General features: G+C 38.1%; 1 protein-coding gene across 2 annotated transcripts; it reads left to right on the forward strand.

The window, feature by feature from the left end:
* The first annotated feature begins 714 nt into the window (after positions 1-714).
* Positions 715-13,422, forward strand: zc2hc1a (zinc finger, C2HC-type containing 1A). Of its 2 annotated transcripts, XM_084398550.1 has the most exons (10): positions 715-912; positions 1,590-1,660; positions 3,073-3,189; positions 5,671-5,706; positions 10,252-10,393; positions 10,482-10,630; positions 10,761-10,860; positions 11,804-11,909; positions 11,994-12,098; positions 12,346-13,422. In XM_084398550.1, exons 1-10 carry the CDS (start codon positions 897-899, stop codon positions 12,479-12,481), a joined length of 978 nt encoding a protein of 325 aa, XP_084254676.1. In that variant the 5' UTR covers positions 715-896; the 3' UTR covers positions 12,482-13,422. The 2 variants fall into 2 exon arrangements, with proteins under 2 accessions (XP_084254676.1, XP_084254677.1); XM_084398551.1 differs by lacking the exon at positions 5,671-5,706 and having other exon boundaries at positions 785-912.
* The last annotated feature ends 8,498 nt before the right edge of the window (positions 13,423-21,920 follow it).

A 21,920-nucleotide genomic window follows, 5' to 3' on the forward strand; every position in this document is an offset into this window, starting at 1 on the left:
TCTCGAGAAGTCACGCTGTCAAAAGAGAGGGAATTTATTTAATGAAAATATGATTAATCGTATGGAAGTGAACGAGAAAGATTTGTTAACTTTTTTATTTATTTATGTAGCCTACATTAAAGAAAAAAAATAAAACAATCAAAAGGCTATTTGACACAGCGCCATATTGAAATATAGCGTGGGGACAATATCGCCCCTGGCAAAAAGTGGTGGGGACATGTTACGCCTAGGGGCCTATGTCATTTCAAATAAAACATTTCATTGAGTAAATTCTGGACAGTGCAGCTGTTGTCTGGACATGCATTTCCTATCACACATAGCAGATGTTCTGGCATTCTAACCCAACTAGTTCAGTATTTAAAAGGGATCTATTGTTCGAGATTTCGTCCAGACATGTTGATTGTTGCTTCCCAGGGGCTTGTGAATGAGACACTTACAGAGTTTAAAAACAGAGGAATATGGTGCAATATGGCATCTCAATTGCAAAAGAATCAATTGAATCTTTTGCTTTTGCAAATTGTAGTTTTGGTCTGGAAGTTTGCCAGTAGATATAAGAAGAAGAAAAATAACTTAGGCCCTATATATATAAAAAAAAAAAAACAATATGCTGAAGTAATTATACATTTAGAAAATATTTTTCAAAAAAGCCATATATAATATAAAATGTTAGTGGAAGATTATTCATCTTTCTGTACATTGTAATGCACAGCCTGGTCGCCTCCCACGTTCCACCTAGCGACTAGATGCAGGTACTACACAACGTTTATTTCTGCATGGAAACGGGGAAACGGGAAAAGACCAATCAAAAACAAGGATACTAGCATGTGGAGGGGCCGGCTACCTAGAAGAGCCAAGTTGCTACAGCATCGTCCTTAGTGTCTTACCAAGCAGGAAAGATGGAGGAAATAGAAGGTAAGGCTTTAAATAAGCAAAAGAGGCATATGTAAATATATTGTATTTTGTGTATCTAACCTCTAACACTCAGTCCATGTGTTTGTGTAATGGAGAGCCGCTTTGGTTTATTCAGCGCTGTTGTTTGGGTTATCACCACGGAAGAGAATGACGTTTTGTAGGAAAATATTGACGTTTAACTGTTATTTTAGGGGCTATATGTATACACACACACACACACACATACATATATATATATATATATATATATATATATATATATATATATATATAATGTTGTGACATTTTGATTCAGCAAACTTGATTCCATTTCACTAAATTGTTCTGGTGTAAGTTAGGTCTTTTTAAACATAAGAGAAAAAAGGTCAAATGCTTCACTTACCATTCAGGATCATTTTTCTTTCTCCCTACAAACTGTCATTCTTTAGTTCCTTCCTTCAGCCGCTCTGTTGTTTTGCATGGACTGACATGATTGACCTATTTTCACATAACGTTACAGCTGCTTGATCCATTCTCATTTGTTTAGCTAATCCAAAGCCACTGTATCTGAGTAAACTGGCTGCACAGACACACCCAAACAGACTAAACTACTCTTTGATCTATTATTTTTGTGTTTGTTATTTCCGTGTTATCATGATGATCTGTTTCTATTTATATTTTTTCTGTTTTGTCTTCAGAATCTCCTCCTGTTTCTGAAGACCTGGTGCCCTGCAAAATATGTGGAAGAAGTTTTTTTTCGAGGGTGATTGTAAGTATGTCTTTATAGATGATGAACTGACAGCTGATGGTTGATATAGATTATTTTGCCATTCAAATGTGCTTGCAAACATTTTAAAAAATCCATACAGGATATAATATTCTGCTATATGTTATCATATGTGCATTATTATGCGTTGCCTAGCAAGGTACTAGTATGTTACAGTACGTACACTACCGTACAAAAGTGTTTTTAAGAAAGTCTTTTATGCTCACCAAGGCTGCAATTATTTGATCAAAAATACAGTAAAAATATTAATATTGTGAAATATTATTACAATTTAAAACGACTCTTTTCTGTTTTAAAGGGATACTCCACTTTTTTCGGAAATATGCTCATTTTACAACTCCCCCAGAGTTAAACAGATGAGTTTTACCGTTTTAGAATCCATTCAGCCGAACTCCGGGTCTGACGGTACCACTTTTAGCATAGCTTAGCATAGATCATTGATTCAGACGAGTCCAGTAGCATTTCTTTCAAAATGACCAAAGAGTTTCAATATTTTTCCTATTTAAAACTTGACTCTTCTGTAGTTAAACCGTGTACTAAGATCGACGGAAAATGAAAAGTTGCGATTTTCTAAGCCTATATGACTAGGAACTACTCTCATTCCGGCGTAATAATCAAGGAACTGTGTGGCTGTACCATGAGTGCAGCAGGCGTAATGATATGACGCAGCGCCTGAAAATAGGTCTAATAGGTTAGACAAACTTAGTCCCGGTCACGTTGGAAGAAGTTACCGAGCTGGGGACTATTTTTAGGCGCTGCGATAGAGTTAAATATATGAGTGTCACAGCAAAGGGTCTGAATACTTAGGACCATGTGATATTTCAGTTTTTCTTTTTTAATAAATGTGCAAAAATGTCAACAATTCTGTGTTTTTCTGTCAATGTGGGGTGCTGTGTGTACAATAATGAGAAAAAAAAAGAACTTAAATGATTTTAGCAAATGGCTGCAATATAACAAAGAGTGAAAAATTTAAGGGGGTCTGAATACTTTCCTGTATATAATTTTCAGGATTCTTTAATGAATAGAAAGTTCAAAAGAACAGCATTTATTTGAAATATGAATCTTTTGTAACATTATAAAGGTCTTCACTGTCTTTTTAAAAAAAGAAATATAAGAATTTAATGTATTCTTAATTAATAAAAGTAAAAATGTCATTCAATTTTTTTAATTAAACAAATTGTTACTGACTAAAAACTTAAGTGTCCATTACGTGTTGCCTAGTAATATACTAACCAATTAGGCCTATATTGTTGTGCAGTTGCTATATCAAGATTAGCAACAAGGCATGTATTTCTCACAGGTCACTATGTAAACACAAATCCTAGTATTATTACCCTGTCAACGCAGTGCTGTCACAGTTATTTCATACCTGCAAACCTTATTACCTGTTGTAGAAAAAACATGTGCCGATCTGCCAGAAGACAGTGGCAAAGAGAAGGAAGGTGTTTGACTCCAGCAGGCAAAGGGCAGAGGGGACCGATATTTCTACAGTCAAACCCATAAAACCAAAGGTGAGGAAACAACCACACCATGTTCCCCCTTATGTTCACAGATGATGAGATGTGAACCGTGAGTGATTACATGCAGTATATAGTTAAGATTTATGCACATTCAGGGACAGTGTAGTTGCTGTCACCATAAAATCCGTCTGCAGTGGCAAAAGTGTCATTCCCTACACATCATCTTAGTATTATTCGAACAACATAAGTAAAAAGGCAAATAATCCATACATGTTACTGGATTTCATTGCAGTTTCCAGTACTAGTTAATAATATCTAACAATAATACTACTAATAAAGGTATTTTGTAAGGCTAGTTTACACTGCTCCAACACACAAACATCCAATGAGTGTCTCGAAACTTGTGTGGTCTGGTATAATGATTTTGATTTGATAGTGAACCATTGAGTCATTGACAGTCATTGTCAGTCATTGACAATGAGTGTGTTTAGTTGCACATTCTTAACCTGATTTTGCCTAATAAGCTGACAATGCATATGGTTGTAAACGTTTTCCTGTTTTACAACTCGATTTTTGCCTCTTACCCCAATTTTGCCTGGAATGTGAACACGTTAACCTGCATTCTATTGGCTTATTGAAGTGTGCATGTGTGATATGTGACAGGAAATGTCCTTATTGTGGATTTAAGCGCATTTAGACAGAGTAAGCGTTAATCGGTAGGGCAGGAGAAAATATATTGATGCTTTGGGCATATGCTTTTATCCAAAATGACTTGCAGCACTTTCAAGGTATTTTTCTATATTATATTATTAAGAAAAATAAATGATTTGTTACGTATCAAAATACATCAAGGTTCACAAGGTGTATTAATTCAAAACAAAGAGCAACCTAAAAATCAAAAGTCCCTAGCAATCTAAAGAAATCTAAAATTCTATAATAAATTAAAAAAAATGTATAAATCTTGGAGGACATAATTTTGAACTTCTCTTTTTTTCACTTTTTTTTGTACATTTGTTGATTTTTGTCCAAATTCTTCCTGACCGTGACCATAGGCCTCAATTTACAAGCCTCTTGTCCTCCATTAATTGGTCTTTTTTTTTTTTTTTATTACCATAGATTTGGTGTGAAGATTCCTTATTACTGATTTTTGCCAGTGTGTTCGTTTCCTGGGAATTGCTAGCTTCAAACAGCTTAGAGCCCTGCACGGGCCTCAAATCTAGGCCCGAGCCCGGCCCTGGCCCGAGACGCTCAGGCCCTAGCCCGACCCGTGTCCGACAGCTCATCAGAATTATCAGCCCGAGTCCGACCCGAGCCCGTTTTTTTTTTTTTTTTTTTTCTCACAGCGGCAGCCTGCCCTATTTGCAGCCATTAAAATATGTCCGTTTTGTTAGTTATGCTTCTTTTCTTTTCATTTCTTTATTAAGTTAATTTAGACAAATGTTTGGAGCATTTAAAAAAAAAAAGAGAAAAAAAAAAGACAAAGCAAGCCGAGCCAACAGCGAGTAAACCATGTTTGATCAATTTAGCCTCTCAAATCAACGCTAATACTTTACTTGGCTACAATAAAATCCATAGATATAAAACACTTCAAGCATATCACACAGACAGTTAGTTTGATGTTTATTTATTAAACCACAGTGAGTAAAATTTTTTGAAATACTGAGGCAGGCTCAGACTGCTCGCAACAGCGCTCGCAAACGAAATGAGCAATAGCCAATCTAAACAAATAAAATAAAATAAATCAAAAACAAACTTGCAGGTTATCTTACCTCAAAAATGCACCACAGAACATGGCCATTCTTTTTTCCAGTAGTTTCCAACAGTTAAACGAAAATAAAGTCCAATCAAACGAAAAGTTAGAACAGTCTCTTACAGAGCATCGTGGAGAAAAAGAATAGCATCCACAGTGGAAGATTTTAACCCAGTCCTCTTTTCTATCACTCTGCGATTTATTTATTTATTTATTTATTTATTTTTTAAATATTCTCCATTATTTGCACATGAGGTGAATCGTTGGTTGCGCTGACGGGAAACCTTCTGTGTGTGTGCGTGCGTGAGACTGTCATGTCAATCATATGTCAGTGTAATTATAAGATTATGAAAGTTATGAGGTTATTAAATGTCTTTCTATGTTTGTTTTTCTATCGTCGACGTCAACTTCTCATATTTTTTTTTAATTAATGTCTAAAAATATAAAAAGAAGGATAACCCAAAAAAGGCCCGAGGCTGCATGTGAACTATGACGTGAAAATTGGCCCGAAGCCCGGCCCTAGGGGCGTAAAAAAGTCGGGGCCCGTCGGGCTTGGGCTGAAATGCAGGGCTTTAAAACAGCTTATTTGTTTGAAATGTTAAGTGACCATGCCTTGGTTCGGAACAGTCAAACTCTGGTTTGGCCTCAAGCAAGAAGATCAAATGTGAAAAAGACCTCGGTCTCACAAAGAGCCTCTGTTCAGAAACATTTCCTCCACGGCTACCCACATTTCTACCCCAATGTCCTAAAATATTCTGAAACTCCTTTTGATTATGTTTCAGTTACAAGGTTCTTCCAGCAGCTCTAAGTCTGATAAAGTAAGTTGAATGTTTGACTTTGTTTATTTTTTTTCTCATAACTGAATTTTGTGTCTCAACATGTCACTTCTGATATTAAGGCGTCAGTGTTTAATATTTGTTAAAAACAGTGGTTCCCTTTCATGTCGATCACTTCAACATTCGTCGGAGGGATCCGACAGAAATGGGATCTTCCAGAGAGACCAATCTACTTGGAGAGAAACTAAACAAGCCAATGCACATTGACATGTGATAATTGCGCCAGCTGCTTCTATCATGCAGTGCAGGCATATAATGAGCAGCAGGTGCAACGCATCCTTGCATTTCGAGCTTTCGAGGCGAGCTGACTCATGTTCTGTTCCAGCAGTCTTACTTCTAAAGCCTATTTAAGGCTTCAACAGCCTCCGTGCTGTTTTCCCGGATGTGCGTGAAGAACTTTGGCAGTATGGAAGCATATTGGCGGCAATATGGCAAGCCAAACATGCCTAAGTCTGCAGAAAAAGTTTTTTCTCTCTCACTATCCTCGTTGGCGGGGTGGCAGTGCTACGTGCAGGCCGCCTCCACCCTGCATGTGATGGCCACCCTGAAACTATGGAAGGCCAAAACACTCATAATGCAGGAGGGTAGTTCTGAGCCGGGGTTGAGCTGCGGATGTTGACTGAGATTAAGTCAAAGCGTTGGCCCTCGGCCAGACGATGTCCACCCTGGTGGTCCAGAAGCGCCCCCTGGCTAAACCTTGCAGAGGTGCGAGATATCGCCAAGTGTGCCTTCTCAATGCTCTCATCTCACAAGGTGGCCTTTTCGGTGACACTGTCGAGGACTGGGCCCAGCAGTTCTCTGCAGTTCAGAAGCAGGCTGAGGCAATCAAGTGCTTGCCCCTTTGTGCTTCAAGAGCACTCGTGGGCTGCCCCTCAGTCTGATCGTCGCCAAGGCGCCTATTCAAAAAAAAAAGGGGGACTCCGCCACAGCTCTACTGTGATGTTGAGCCTCACAGGGAACGTCACAGTAGAGCTGAGCGGTCTACGAGGCACCTCTATGCATTGAAGTGGAACCTATTCGTTGAGTGGTGTTCTTCACGACGGGAAGACCCCCGAAGATGCCCGGTTACAGTTTTAGATGTTAAAGATGCCAGCTTTCCTTCCTGCAAGATGGGTTGGAGCGAAGGCTGTCTCCCTCCACCCTCAAAGTGTATGTTGCCGCTATTGCCTCGCATCATAATGCAGTTGAAGGTAAGTCATTGGTAAAGCATGACCTGATAGTCAGGTTCCTGAGGGGGGCAAGGAGACTAAATCCATCTCGTCCCCCCTCTTTACCCTCTTGGGACCTGTCTCTGGTGCTCAGCGCACTGCAGAGACCTTCCTTTGAACCGCTGCAGTCAGCAGAGCTAAAGATCCTGTCTCAAGGCTCAAGGTTACCTCGCTCCGGGCAGGTCGTGGCTTCCGCAGCGTTCTCCTTCCCCTATGAAGGGCACGCTTTTCTAGTGTTATCCAATGTTCTCACTGAGTGGGTATTGCGGAACATCAGTGGCCAGGACTCCCTGCATAAGCTTCTGCCCCTAATAAAGGGAGAGAAGTGAGGCTTATGCAGGGCACTGGAAGGGCCAACAACATGGCGTGTTGGTAGGGATCCCATTTCTGTCGGATCCCTTCGACGAACATTGGAGTGACCGACATGAAAGGGAACGTATCAGTTTCGTATGGTAACCCACGTTCCCTGAAAGAGGGAATGGAGACGTTCGTCCCGTCGCCATGTTGTTGTACCATCGCTGTACACGGCCGGGTCCCAGGCTCGGCTCCTCAGCCAAAACCAAAGATGCGTTGCACCTCTGCTCATTATATACCCGCACTGCGTGATAGAAGCAGCTGGCGCAATTATCGCAATTATGTGCATTGGCTCGTTTAGTTTCTCTCTAAGTAGATTGATCTTTCTGCGAAGATCCCATTTCTGTTGGATCCCTCCGACGAACATCTCTGTTCCCTCTTTCAGGGAACGTGGGTTTCCATATGTAACCGAGACGTTTCTTTTCGAAGTGGAACTCAACACTGCCTTGGATTGACGCTATGGGGAACACCAGTGTGACCGGTGTCTGAAGCACGTGTGTACACAACAATTTCATTTGCCGACGGCAGTCCATGACGTCATCACCTGGGCGCCTGGTGCAGCATGGAGGAGTGTGTATTTGTTCCCATAGCATCAATCCCAAGACGCAGTGTTGAGTTCCACTTCGAAAGGGAACGCATCAAGTTACGCATCAGGAAAGGGAGTCTCCTGCGTCTCGTCCGGTGGTGACGTCATGGACTGTCTTCATCCAATGAAATAGTCATGTTTACACGCATGCTTCAGACACCGGTTACACTGGTGTTCCCCATAGCGTAAATCCAAGGCGCAGTGTAGTGTTGCACGATATACCGATACTAGAAAGGTATCACGATACCCTGCTTTTAAAAATGTTATGATTCTTAATTTTATTAGTACTGGTACTTTAAGAGTGACAGCTGTATTTCCTAATGTGCAAATATGATATAGACTCAAAAGATTAAATAGAGCAGTAGGACCTTGATGGACAAACAGAATACCTTAAATCTACCTATGCAAAAGCTAATTCACAATGAGCCTACTTCCTGGAACTCCACCTTTGATATGGTGGAAGGATTCTGTATACAGCAACAGGCCGAAAATCGGAAGAAGTAGCATCTGATGCCTAAAGACTCTGAAATGGCAACACTAGAATTTGTTAGAGAGGTCCTTGGCTTCTAAGCAGCTTTACTGATGTTTTAAGTGGAGAGAAAGACCCCATGTTGTCTTCTGGGTTGCCACTCAATTGGAAACTACGTTCCTTACTGACAGTGAAGGAAGGAGAAAGCACTCTTTCATGTGAAATGAAAGAAAAAATAAGACTTCAGACTTCACAGCAAGATATGAAAGCAGACTAATAGACACTGTTCTAGACCCAAGATTTAAGGAGAGCTTTGTTACCATGGAGGAAGAGGTGAAAGCTGTACTTTTACAGAAATCTGTTGAAGCTTCACTACAGCAAAAGAATGAGGCCTAAGCACAGAAACAAGATCAAGGAGGGGCAAAAGAAACTGCTCTCCACCATCAAGTTTGAAAATATGAAGTCATTAGTGGCAGCAGGTGGGGCTGAGGGATTCCCCTGCTGACCAATTTACAAGTGAATTCTTGTTGTACAAACAAATGGCAGGGATCAAATGCTTCTGAATACCCACTTAGCTGGTGGAAGAACCATGCAGCCCCCATGTCAACTGCCAACTGTCCATGTCTTGCACATTTAGCCAGCAAGTGCATGTGCAGTCCAGCCTCAAGCTGTGTTTAGCACATCAGGCTTTATCTGCACATCAGACTTTATCATTAGACTGACTGAGGGGCACTCTTGTTTTCCTTGCTAAAAACCTGTAAATGGCTAAAGAACTGTCCAGAAGTCCAAGAGAGAATATGAAAGAAACAAAGGTTCAGGTTTTCACATATCCATGTTCTGGTGACAAAAATCTTTATATTGTGAACCAATGTTTGTTTAAATAAACATAGCTATAAATCTTAGCTGTTGCAACAACAATATTGTTTTGTTAGACCCTGTAGCTGACATCAAAAACTGAGAAGCTTTTTGTTTATTAATAACAACAACAACAAAACGTTATGTTATCTATTATTTATTTACTTTTCCTGATGTTTTAGGTTTTTTCCATAGTATCGTTTAAGTATCTGTATCGTGCTATTTTCGTTAGGTATCGAAGTCAAAGTTTTGGTATCGTGACAACACTAGCGCAGCACCTCATTCCCCTTCTCAGGGAGTCATGGTTACTGTCGTAAACTGAGGCGTTACATGTTGTAATGATGACAAAGCTGCTTGCTTTCAAACTTCTTTATTACCAGAAACTAAGCATTTCAGTAGATTAAAATAATTAACCATGATTAATTTTGTGATTCCAGATGTTTCAAGAACTACACGTTCTTCTGTAAAACCAACAGTTGAGGGGACAAATTGAGAAATGTTGGTTACATGTTGTACATATGATTTCAATGAAATAAAGTTTTTATCATTTTATCACTTTTAACTGATTTCAATTTGCATTCACAATGTATAGGTACCATATTAGTTATCAGACAATATTATTATTGTTATTTTTTTATTTAATGGTCATTAGTGGATGCATATCAGCCAATATTTGGATATTTATTGTTCATACACCTTTACCCTATTCTTACATTTTACTGTTACTGTTGCCATTATCTAACATTTAATTTTTTAAATACTTATAATGTAATACATTATAAATCACAATCTTAAAACATATATCTAAGTTTTACACTTATGTTTTTTAGTTTGAAGTGTTTTTGTTTTCATTTTCAATTTACAAAAAGTATAGAATAGACCCTATTGACCCTTTATCGTTTTCAAAGCATGAAAAAAATGTATCAGAATTTTAAAAATGGTTCATAACTACATTGTAAGTAATTAGTTCATTTATGGCCCCCTTAGAGGTTATGTAGTAAGTGATATAGGAAATTTATATTATCCTTTTAAACTAAATGTTTGCTTTTAAACAGCCTGAACCACCCAAGAAACAGTCGAATTGGCGCCGAAAGCATGAAGAATTCATTGCCACCATTCGCGCTGCCAAAGGCTTAGATCAAGTCATAAAAGATGGTGGACCCCTTCCTCCACCCCCTCCTCCATCCTATGATCCAGGTTAAAAAAAAAAACCTTTTTATTGACACTTGAAATGGTTACCGTAATATCAGTAAAAAAAAACATTAACAGCTATTGACTTTTTCAGATTATATCCAGTGTCCATATTGCCAGCGACGCTTCAGTGAGAATGCAGCAGATCGCCACATTAAATTCTGTAAGGAGCAAGCGTCCAGAATCTCCAACAAGAGCAAGGTTCCTGGAAGTGAGAAAGCCAAACCCCCAGCTAGGATTCCGGTGAGGTTTCACTCACTGTGAACATTCCTTGGGATCAGCCAGTGGTTTATTTGTTAAGTTTATTTATTGAGGAACATAAACAGTGCCTTGAGTGGGTTGAGATAAACATTGCATGTTCCTGTGTCTGCAGTACAAACCTCCACCACAAAAGAAGGCAAACTCTCCCGCTGTACCTATTGTGTCCTCTCGTTTACCTCAGCGCTCAGCCTATGGGCAGGGTGCTGGCACAGGTATGATTGCTCCTGTTGCATCCCTCAATGTTTTCCTAACATTATTTCAGTGTAGCGAATGAAAGTGAATGGAAATTCTGTCGTCATTTACTCACCCTCATGTCGTTCCAAACCTGTAAGACTTTCGTTCGTCTTTGGAACAGAAATGAAGATTTAAAAAAAAAAAAAATAATCTGAGAGATTTCTGTTCCTCCATTAACAGCTACGCATTTACCACTTTGACGTTCAAAAAGAGATCATAAAATGAATCCATATGAATTTAGGGATTAGAGAAATTATAGCTTTATATGATGAACAGATTGAATTTAGGCTTTTAAGTCGAAATGTGGTGCCTAATACACGAGAATTAACCTCATTGGTTCTTGCGGAAGCTCAAACGTGCTGCGTAACACCAGGAATGAACCTCATTGGTTCTTGCAGAAGCTCAAACGTGCTGCGTAACACGAGAATTAACCTCATTGGTTCTTGCGGAAGCTCAAGCATGCTGCGTAACTCATGAGAATGAACCTCATTGGTTCTCGCATGTCAAGCAAGCATTGAGCTTCTGTTTATCATATCTGATGTGTAGGTTCATGAAGGTTTATATGTGAATAAAAGCCTAAATTCAATCTATTCAGCATATAAAGCGATCGTGTCTCTTTATTTGAATGTTTTCGAAAAACTTTAACAAAAATTTGAAATCTTGCCTCGGCAACTAACTGAAATGAAAAAGTTGAAGTACTGATATATATAAAATAAATAAACTATTACAGTATCTCAGTGATACTAAAATAATACTGGCTCCTAGAAAATGATATATGTAAGGGCCTGAACCTGTTCCTAACACAAAGCAATTTTATGGTTGCTGTAGACTTGCAATACAGAACATGAAATGTAGAAACTATACTATATAATCATATTAAAATAAGGACATCAAAACCCCTTTTCCCCTCTCCCTCCACAGGGATTCCCAGCAGCAAAACCTCATCCACCGGCTCAGTGAGGAGCTCATCATCAGGATATTCTCCTTTACAGAACAACTCATTCGACTTGAACAGCCCTCCCTCTGAGTAAGGCACCGAGTCACTGACTAATCCTGTTTTTTTGACATTATCTCCAGGCTTTTAAGACCATCATTGCACTTGTGTTTGCAGAGGGAACGTGAAGCCCAAGGGCATGGTTTTGCAAAACTCCCTGAGAAGTCCACCTTCTGGTATAGGGATGAATAAGAAGAAAGTCCAAAATGCAGATAATTCAAGGTATGATGTTACAAATATTGCTGTACTGCACTGCTACATTCTTGGGACTGATGACGAATCCAAATGAAATGGATTCCATCAACTCCTTAATGGTCCCTATTCAAGCACAACACTTGAGTTCACTGCATCAGTTACAAATGGTCTATAGTTGTCCATGTTTTAGGCCAGTTTTCCTAAATCATTTTTGGTTGTAGTTTTGTTTTGAATAGTCGACGCTGACTCATTCACATCTTGATCTTGTTTATAGGAATGATGTGAAGAAAGAACATGAAAACAATTACTCTACAATTGGCACCAAGTTTTGCCATGAGTGTGGGACCAAGTACCCCGTGAACTGGGCCAAGTTTTGCTGCGAGTGCGGAGTTAAACGAATGTACATTTAAATGGTACAAATGATAGAAAGACTGACTCACTGTAGCTGCATAAAACTGAGCGTTCCTTTCCAACCCACTAGTGTACTTGGCAAAATCCATGTGCTGTACAAACATCTCACTTGTAATCTGTTTCTGTTTCTATAGACTGAACCCCATCTCACCCTTCTGCTCAGTTTTTATTTTATTTCTTTTAATGAAAGTGCAATATGATTGGTTACTGCTACAAAAGGAGTATTATCACAGTTAAAGTTATGATTTAAATGTTTAAATTGACTTTAATTGATCTAGGCCTTAAAATGGGACCATAACACAAAATCCAACCATTCTGATGTTAACAGGGCAATATCTTATTGTATTGTCATTGAGTTAATTATTTATTAGAAAAAGAATTCGGTTAAATGCATTGACTAGAGTTCTTTCGCTGTGCAATCCAGTTTTGTATTTCACTTAGTTTTTATACGTGTTGTTTTGTGTGTTTTTAACAGTATTCAACATGAAAACATATTGTAGAAATTGCCATTGTTGTATATTTATTAGATCACATCTTTTCAACCTTGGTTTATTTAATCTCTTTAACATATTCACACATTAACGCAACATTCAAAACTTAAAGGCAACTGAAATGTCATGTCACATCCTTCCAGAGCGTGCACCATACTACAATATTCAAAAAGGACTTTACTATGGTATTTTATAGCTTCAGAGTGCTGAACTGCTGTTCAGAGTGAGTGAAGTCAAGGAGCTGGTGTGTGTTTGTGCTGATCTCAAACTCACGTGTATCTTGAGCATCACTCTGCACCTTGTTATGCTTGTACTACTGCTGCTCTGACCACATCACAGCTTATGAATACATGCTATATGGACAGAAATTTTACCATTAAATAATTGACTGGTAAAAATGGCTCCTGAATTGAAGTGATCCTAAATAAATAAACTGGTAAACAAAGCTCAGGTTGTGTCCAGTTTGATGTTTGTCAACGCCCACCACCCTCCACCAATATCATATACTGTACAATAGATGAGCATATCTATATAACAGAAGATGATGTTGAAAAACCTTTATTTTAAAAGTTAAATGTTTATATAAAAATTACAACTAATAAAAACGAACAAAAAGCAAGAAATTGTTAAATAATAATAAAACCAATTTTAAAGTATGTAGCAACAATGGTTGTATATTAATATTAGCTCAAATGATCTATAGGGAATTTTAATAATCATGAATATGATTATTATTTTGCATATTACAGTTATATTAATTTATCGCAGCTGAACTAGATTGATGTATGAATGATTACCATAACGGGTTATGGTTCGTCATTAATACATAGTCTTATTTCAGCTCGAAGTTATGGGATAACTTTACTGGAATTAATTTAGCTATATCAAACAATCTGTTTGTCCCGCAAACATTAAATGTAAGATTAACTTAACTCAAGGAAAATTATCCTTCTTACAAACACAAGAAAGAGTATCCCTTCCAGGCCTTGAAAGAAAACAACTCTGGGTTTGTAAGATTAGGTTACTTAAATCGTATCAAGATAAAGCATATAGCTAAGATCGACATTTCAGTGACTTTGTAACATGGGCAATTAAAACAGAGTCAGTCAAGGACATATGGAATTTAATAGAGAATGAGAGAGAGAGAGAATAAAATGATCAGAATTAGAGAAAGATATGAATGACAGAAAAGGATGAGAGAGAGAGAGAGAGAGAGGGATAAGAGATGAGATCGGAAGTGAAAGCAAAAATCTGCGATCAGAGATCGCAGTAGGCTATGGCAAAAAATCACAGACAGTGACCCTTAAGAGACAACAAAGAAATCACATTTAAAAGTTCAATTCAATAATCGATACTTGCATATGGTTCTCTTTGTATGAGGAAGGAAGCAGGGCCGGCTCTGTAAGTCTGGGGGCCCTAATCAGGATAATTTTGGGGCCCTTCCTTGCAGTGAATAGCCTAATGGAGTATTGCCACCACAAACCAGCAACTGCAATCTAACCCTTACATGTTTCATCTCTACCTCTTTTAACTGCCCACAATTATTTATTGTTTTATTAAAATTTTATTTTATTAATATTATACTAGTTACAGGTGTTGCTGGAGTCTCGATCTTTGAACTTCTTTTCCCTTTTCCACACTTTAAAAAGAGGAAGAAGTTGGACCAGTAATTTCTTTGCTTCCTTTTAAAGTGATTTAAACATATTCTTATATATTGATGTATCAAAGAGATAAACAATTCTACAAAAGATTCTAGTTTGAGTTGGAATTTATATATTTTTTTATATATATATATTCCAACTACAAAAACACTACTTCAGCGAACAATCATTAACCAAATGTGTATTTAAAATGTTTAGTTATAAAATATATACATATATCTAATAAAAACTCTAGGTAACACTTTTTAACTAGGCTACATTTTACAGTAAAAAATAAATAATAAATTAGTGTCATTGTTACACGTTACATGTAGTTCATACAAAAATAATTCCACAGTAAAAACTGCTTATGTGGATTTCGTTAGAGTAGTAGCTCTACTATAATGGGCTTATGTCCACTTTAACGCACACTCCGAGGCTGCCGTGAAACAGCGCCGCGAATTGTGCAGAAAATGCAATAGGCGGCTTTTTGTGCATTGTGTAATGTCAAGTTAAAAAATTCATAACAAAATAATTCTACAGTAAAAACTTCTTAAAATGTGGATTTAATTAGACTAGAGAATCAGCTCTACTATAATGGGCTCATGTCCACTTTAACGCACCCTCCGGCTCCGAGGCTGCCGTGAAATAGCAACGCGAATTGGGCTGAAGGCGCAATAAGCGGTTATTTGTGCATTGTATAATGTCAAGTTCAAAAACTCATAAAAAAATAATTCTACAGTGAAAACTGCTTAAAATTTGGATTTCGTTAGAGTAGTAGCTCTACTATAATGGGATAATGTCCGATTTAACGCACCCTCCGAGGCTGCTGTGAAATAGCACCGCAAATTGTGCAGAAAAATGCAATAGGCGGCTCTTTGTGCATTGTGTAATGTGCCAAGTTCAAAAATTCATGCAAAAATAATTCTACAGTAAAAACTGCTTAAAATTTGGATTTCGTTAGAGTAGTAGCTCTACTATAATCGGATTTTTTTCTTTCTTTTCTATTGTTCCTTTTTTTTTCTGCACCCGATGGATAGACTCGTTTCATTTTTGTGGTCAAATTTCCAAGTCCAGGGAAGACAACGATTTCTATACGGTTGGTTGACAGATTATTACTCGTGACAATAAAACAAAATATATGGATATGAAGGCAGAGTCCTGCGTGTGTCTTTAAAAGCAGCGTGAGGGGAGGCGTGCGCGTGCTGTGTCTTCCATGCGAGCGCGAGCGCGGGAGGTTCAAAGAGTCTCTTTCTTTGAGGTGAAGTTGCCGGGAATGATTCAGGCTAAGTTCATTCAGCTCGTGAATGAACAGAGGCGAATCGGAAAACGAAACTAGACTATAGAAAAACATAAAAAGAAATAAAAGAGAAGAGAAGAAAAGAAAAGAAAAGAAAAGAAAAGAAAAGCAGGCCGAAGCCGGTGCGGACTTGGGTTTCCAAAGTTTTGGAGGAGGGAGAAGAGGAGGAGGTCAGAGCGATCGATGAGAGAAGAGAGTTAGAAGTGGGGGTCTCTTCCTTTTAAAAGACGTCTGTTTACGCCCTCTGTTTGTAACAACAGCGAATCAAATCTTCTGATCCGAGGCGAAAAGAAGTTTCTTTGTTGTGAAGAAACGCCTACTTTGACTGTCGTGTGAGAGATCGAAAATAGCATTCATATTTAGAAATATGGTATTTCCTGGAATAAATGCATATTCTTGTATTCTGCTATCGGAATTCAACTCCGTTAGATTGAGAGAATTTCAGAGATATCAAACGCATCGCATGAAGGTTGTAGAAATGCAACGTTACAGGAGATATGAAGAATTACACACATTTAAAGTTGTGATTACCACATGACAAAATCATAGACACCCCAATATGACATGGTCATAACAAAAGGCACCTCAGAAATATATCAACATTTTGGTAATGTCTTATGTGGGAAAGTCAATGAAAAATCTGTGTGTGTGTGGTGCGTTTGGGATGTGACTCGCTTGGAATGTTTGCCTTTTCCTGGGTCGTAAAGTTTTATGGTCTGGGGTAGGGTTACAAAACCATGATTCTATTTGAGACCCTAAATTGGGAGAAACATATGTTATGAAAGAAATGTATGTACAGTTTTAGAATTGACACAACATCATTAAACACAACAATACGCCATCGCATTCACGACTCTCCTATGATTAAAGGCGACACTTCCGGTTTTCTTCCCACCGGAGCCTCGCTTTCGATTTCAAAATAACAGCTGCGTGAAATCAGCGTATAGATCTCTTGTCTGCTCAGACAATGAAGGATGTGTTTGCGAGATCGGGATCCACTAATTTGAACAGCATGTGACCGGATGTCGTAGTCATTGTCGTTACAAGTAACTGCAAAATGTGTTTTTGTTTTTTTATCAGTTTGTTATAATTCATAAGTCAAAAAGTCAACATTTAGAAATCGACAAGAATGCAGTCAAATATAAAAATAAAAAAAACATTTATTTTTTTAATACAAATAATATGGAACTGGTAATATATTATTAAATAAAGCTAATAAATGTATTCATCCAAGTGCAGTGTGTTGTATTCGTGTTTTCTTATTCCCAGTGAAATAACTGCAAGGAGTTAGCTCAAAGGGGAAATATTAATAGTAACTCATAACTTGATTAATTATGAATATTTGGGTCAGTTAATTGGATTAACTTGATGTAGCTAAATTAATATTACAATCAATTAATAAGTTCGTCCAACGAACTCTTTTGATTATTCATTTATTCTAAGAAAAGCGTATCTTTTATTATTTCTTAGCATGTACAGCGCTTAGAGCATGTAACAAAATCAAGATCGTAAAATAAACTTTGTTGCAAGCAGAGAATCAGAACCAAATACGTATTGTGCACAAGTTTCTACAAACATAGCTAATCTAAACACACATGCATACATAGGAAAAATGTATAGAGACCAAACATGGTATAGGTGACCATTGATTCTATTGTAAAATACACAGCATCAACAAAATAATAGTATTAAAAGACATTACACAGGACAGTAAATCATTCACAAAATTTTCTGGGATGCATCTCCTTTTCATGGCGTTTCTGGTACCCTGATTTATGTTTTCTTTTTCCCGACGTTTTTCAGTCAGTCATTCTCCTGCTCTTCCACCAAGTTCATCGTTAACTTCGGGCAGCTGCCGACTCAACTCTGATTGGTTCTGTTCACGAGCTGGGGTGGGACTTACAATTTTATAGGGTCCATCTGATGTTTGTCACTAACTGCATAATTCATAAATACTTTAGATCGGATCGGACTAAACCGTTTTTTAGGGAGGTAAGAGAAGCAGATATTTGGAAAAAATATTTAACCAAATTGCATGTTTTTCATTTAAATCTCGGGCATACAACTAATATAAATATTAGAATTATTCATACAACAGGGGCCTATTTAGTATAACTGCTGGATTTTGTGGGGCCCCCTGGGCAGCGGGGTTGTCACCACCTTCCACCCCACTAGTGACGGCCCTGTATAGGGGAATGACCCTAAATAGATTATGGGCGTCAGTTTGGTTTGAAATGTGCTGGGGACAGAGACGCATTCATAAGTGCATTTTCAGAAGTGCTGGGTACAATGACGCATTCATTTTTTTCTCTCTTTCGCGCAGGTTATGTTTTGGAAGACGGTGTCCTGTAGCTCAGGCACGGCCCCACTTTTCAACAGGCCCACCCAAAAGTAAAAAAAAAAAACTTTTACTATATTCTAATTTTGTCAATAATTATAAAAAAATCGCCAATAAGCTCATAATTTGTGCTAAAATAGTGTTTAGTTTTAAAAACCATTTTAAAAAGCTGGTTATATTTTGATGTTTCTGCGCAAGTTCAGCAGACAGTGAGGTTCGGGTTTGTTCCGATCAGAGCTCGTGAGTGGAGAGCGCATTTCTGAATTTTCCGCTCCGCTCGTCCACTTCTTAAAAGTAATGATTATGAATGATTGTTAATAGGCTATATCTTCATTAACTAGAGATATAATTAAACAAAAAGTAGTCAAAACACATCTAACAGAACATAGCCTAAGTTGTTTATTTTTTACACCTTGTGTTTTTATTTTGTTTTATTAACGAAATGTCAATCTTCGTGTTTATAACAGAAGATACAATACAATACAAAAATCTTCAAGATGTATAACGGATTGTCACCTTATAAACAGTCCCTTTTAATGGAATAATACACCCTTATAATAAAGAAAAAGATTCAGTGATCAAGAATATGAACGCAATGCATTTAATTATACATTAAGCGTTTTCCTTTCATAGAAACCCTTTATTATAAGGAAAATAGGTGGCTCTTAACGTGTCTTTCTATGGGAGGATGGCATAGCGGTGCATAGCAAATATTCAATGCATTCAATGAAAATATTCAATGGTATTCAATGCAAAACAAATAAAATAAATAAATTATTGTGGCATTAATTAGCCCATAAACAATATTTATTTTAAAGCCTAAACGAATTTGTTTAAAGAAAAACACCAGCGTTGGGCGTTTATCTGAATAGGCTAAGTGTTTCAGCCGCCCTTTTCAAACTGCCGCAATAAAATGCAACAGAATTTGATTAGTTAAACATGAAGAGGATTATCAGTCTGGCATGGCCGCTCGCTCTAACGTTAACCTAGATAAATGTTTGCTATTATGAAGCGCATATCCAAGTGTTTGTGCGGAGTGTGGAGCGCGCACTATGACATGGATGGAGGCGCCGGTGCCATCACTCGCATTTTCCTATAGTGGAAACAACTTAAAATACTCCATTTCTGGTTATACAGAATATAATAATACATCAGTCGCAACTACTTTTATTTGTGTAAACTCACAACAACAAGAAAACGGTGTGCCTTTGTAAAATAAAATAAAACGAACAGGGAACGCTTTCATTATCTCTGTGAATTGGAGCGCGCCTCAAAAATGAACTGACAAACAGTAGACAAGCCTCACAGACATGAGAAATATAACTATAAAGTTACAAAAAAAAATGTCCACCAACGAAAAAAAATCCAATCGAAAGCAAATACGGTAGCTACCATCTGATAATGTAATCCTGTCCGTATGAAAGGCGCATCTAGACTACATTACAGCGGAGATGTGGAGATATGTATGCAGGCAGCCTACACTGATTTAGAAAAGACTAGATCATTAATAAACAATTAAAATGCATCGTTATTTTAAAACGACATAAGATCTCGTTAGTAGACATAATTGAGGTGAAAAAATAATATGTATGTGGCAGCAATGCGTCACCGTATGATTCACGTCCGTAACCGAGAACTGACACGTTGTTTTTTCCCTCATAAATGCGAACACGGAAAATAAAATAAAATGAATATTATAATGTTTTTTTGTTGGGTCAGACAATGATTACCAAATTTCTCTCTCATATTGCTCCTCACAACCACTGAAAACGCTCAAAAAAATCGAACCAAAAAAGTCAAATTAATATGGACGGAAGTTAAAAGTGGTGGGTACAAAATGACTCATGACGAAATCTGGGGGGTACGCGTCCCCCCCGTCCCCCCCGAAATCGACGCCTACCATATAAGCCCACCTACTGTTTTTTTTTTTTTTTTTTTTAAATATAAATAACTTTTAAAGACATTGGTAAATAAAAGGCAACCTGAAAAGATTTGCTTGGTATTTAAAAGCTAATTTAAATTAGCTTTTAAAATCGAGGGTTTACAAGGACCTGCTCTATTAATAACCCACGAAACAAGGAACCTCATCCAAAAAAAACAATTAACTGCATTTACGGTTTAGAACACATGCAGTTCGTGCACTTTACCCACTTCAAAAAACTTTAATTATGTGTAATTGTGCATGCTGAGTAAAAAACAAAGGCAGAGTTAGCGACCACAGAGGAGGACCTGGAACGCGATCGCAACTGCTCATGCCTGAGATTTTTTGGCCCAACAATTGCTGAAAGGCCCTGTGCGTACAGTTGGCGAGCCTCTTGGGACTTGGGAGGCGTCACATTGCGTTTAAATTACTGTAATTCACTGTATTTAGGTCCTCCTCATTCATCTCTTGCTCGCCTCCAGATTTAAGTGCATGGTTTAAAGTGCAGCTGCAAGGCTGTTGACTATCACTCTTAAGAAAAATGGTTCTAAACAGTACCAAATTAGGGTTCTAATTACGGCTCGGTTCGGTACGGCACGCTTTGGCGCTTTTCCACTGCATGGTATGGTACGGCTCGGTTCGGTACGGCTCACTTATGGCGCATTTCCACTGCATGGTACGGTACGGTACGGCTCGCTTTAAATGGTACCACCTCTGTTGAGGTTCCAAGTGTACCGTACCGATACTAAAATGTGACGTGAAAACACTGCAGATCACTGATTGGTCAGACAGAATCATCTCTACCAGCGTCATTGTATTTACGACACGAGATACTTAAACCCACTAGATTTAAATAGCCAGTAGACAACAGCCAATGCTGTAGCACCTGTTTTAAAAGTATTTGCTTCAAAAAAAGAGTATAAACTTTTCTTTTTTTTTTAAAGAAATGGCTGAATCGTGGGCAGTGGACGAGGTGCAGACGTTCGACGTTGGTTGCCGAGGAGTGGATGGGGAAACACGGAATGAAAAATTCGCATTTAATATGATGATGTCATGGTAGAGACGGCAACTATAACGATCAGTCCCACCCACTTTGAAGCGGTACTAACTGCAGTGGAAAAGCAACCGAGCTAAAGCGAGCCGAACCGTGCCGTACTGAGTCGAGTCGTACCACGCAGTGGAAAAGCGAAGCGAGCCGAACCGTTCCGCGCCGAGTCGAACCGTACCGAGCCGTACCATGCAGTGGAAAAGCGTAACAAGCAGAACCCCTTTTTGGTGGTAAATAGAACCCTTTTTATAAGGTTCCATAAAGAGCCATGCTTTGAAAGTGCTATTTAGGACTTTTCAACAATATTTATTTTCATTTATATTAGTATCTTCATTTTATTAAAGGTACAATATGTAAGAATTTTGCATTAAAATATCCCATAATCTCAAGGCCAGTGTTATATATTTTGTTAAGTTGATTACTTACAATATCCCAAATTTTTCCAACTATTTTTAAATCGTGAGAAAATTGCGATTTTAACCAAGGAAAGGAGGCGTTAGAGCAGGGGGGAGCTGGGAGTCGCCAGTCAATTGTGTCATATCCGCGTTACCCTCGGTTTCCGCTCGTACTGTGTGGAGTCCTGGACAAATGCGGAAGTTGTTGTAGCGTCTATCAAGCAGCAAACGTTAGCTTGTTTCGTGCAGTCGTTATGGAACACAATTATTCTTTACCGATTGCAGCTGGTTCTGTCGACAAAGAA

The sequence above is a fragment of the Rutilus rutilus genome, assembly GCF_951802725.1.
Source record: "Rutilus rutilus genome assembly, chromosome: 24".
In the NCBI taxonomy this organism is placed as follows: Eukaryota; Metazoa; Chordata; class Actinopteri; order Cypriniformes; family Leuciscidae; genus Rutilus; species Rutilus rutilus.

Coding starts and splice junctions, on each gene's coding strand:
- zc2hc1a (XM_084398550.1), top strand. Junction 10,861..11,803: donor TGGGCAGGGTGCTGGCACAG/GTATGATTGCTC, acceptor CTCCCTCCACAG/GGATTCCCAGCAGCAAAACC. Junction 12,099..12,345: donor CAAAATGCAGATAATTCAAG/GTATGATGTTAC, acceptor TCTTGTTTATAG/GAATGATGTGAAGAAAGAAC.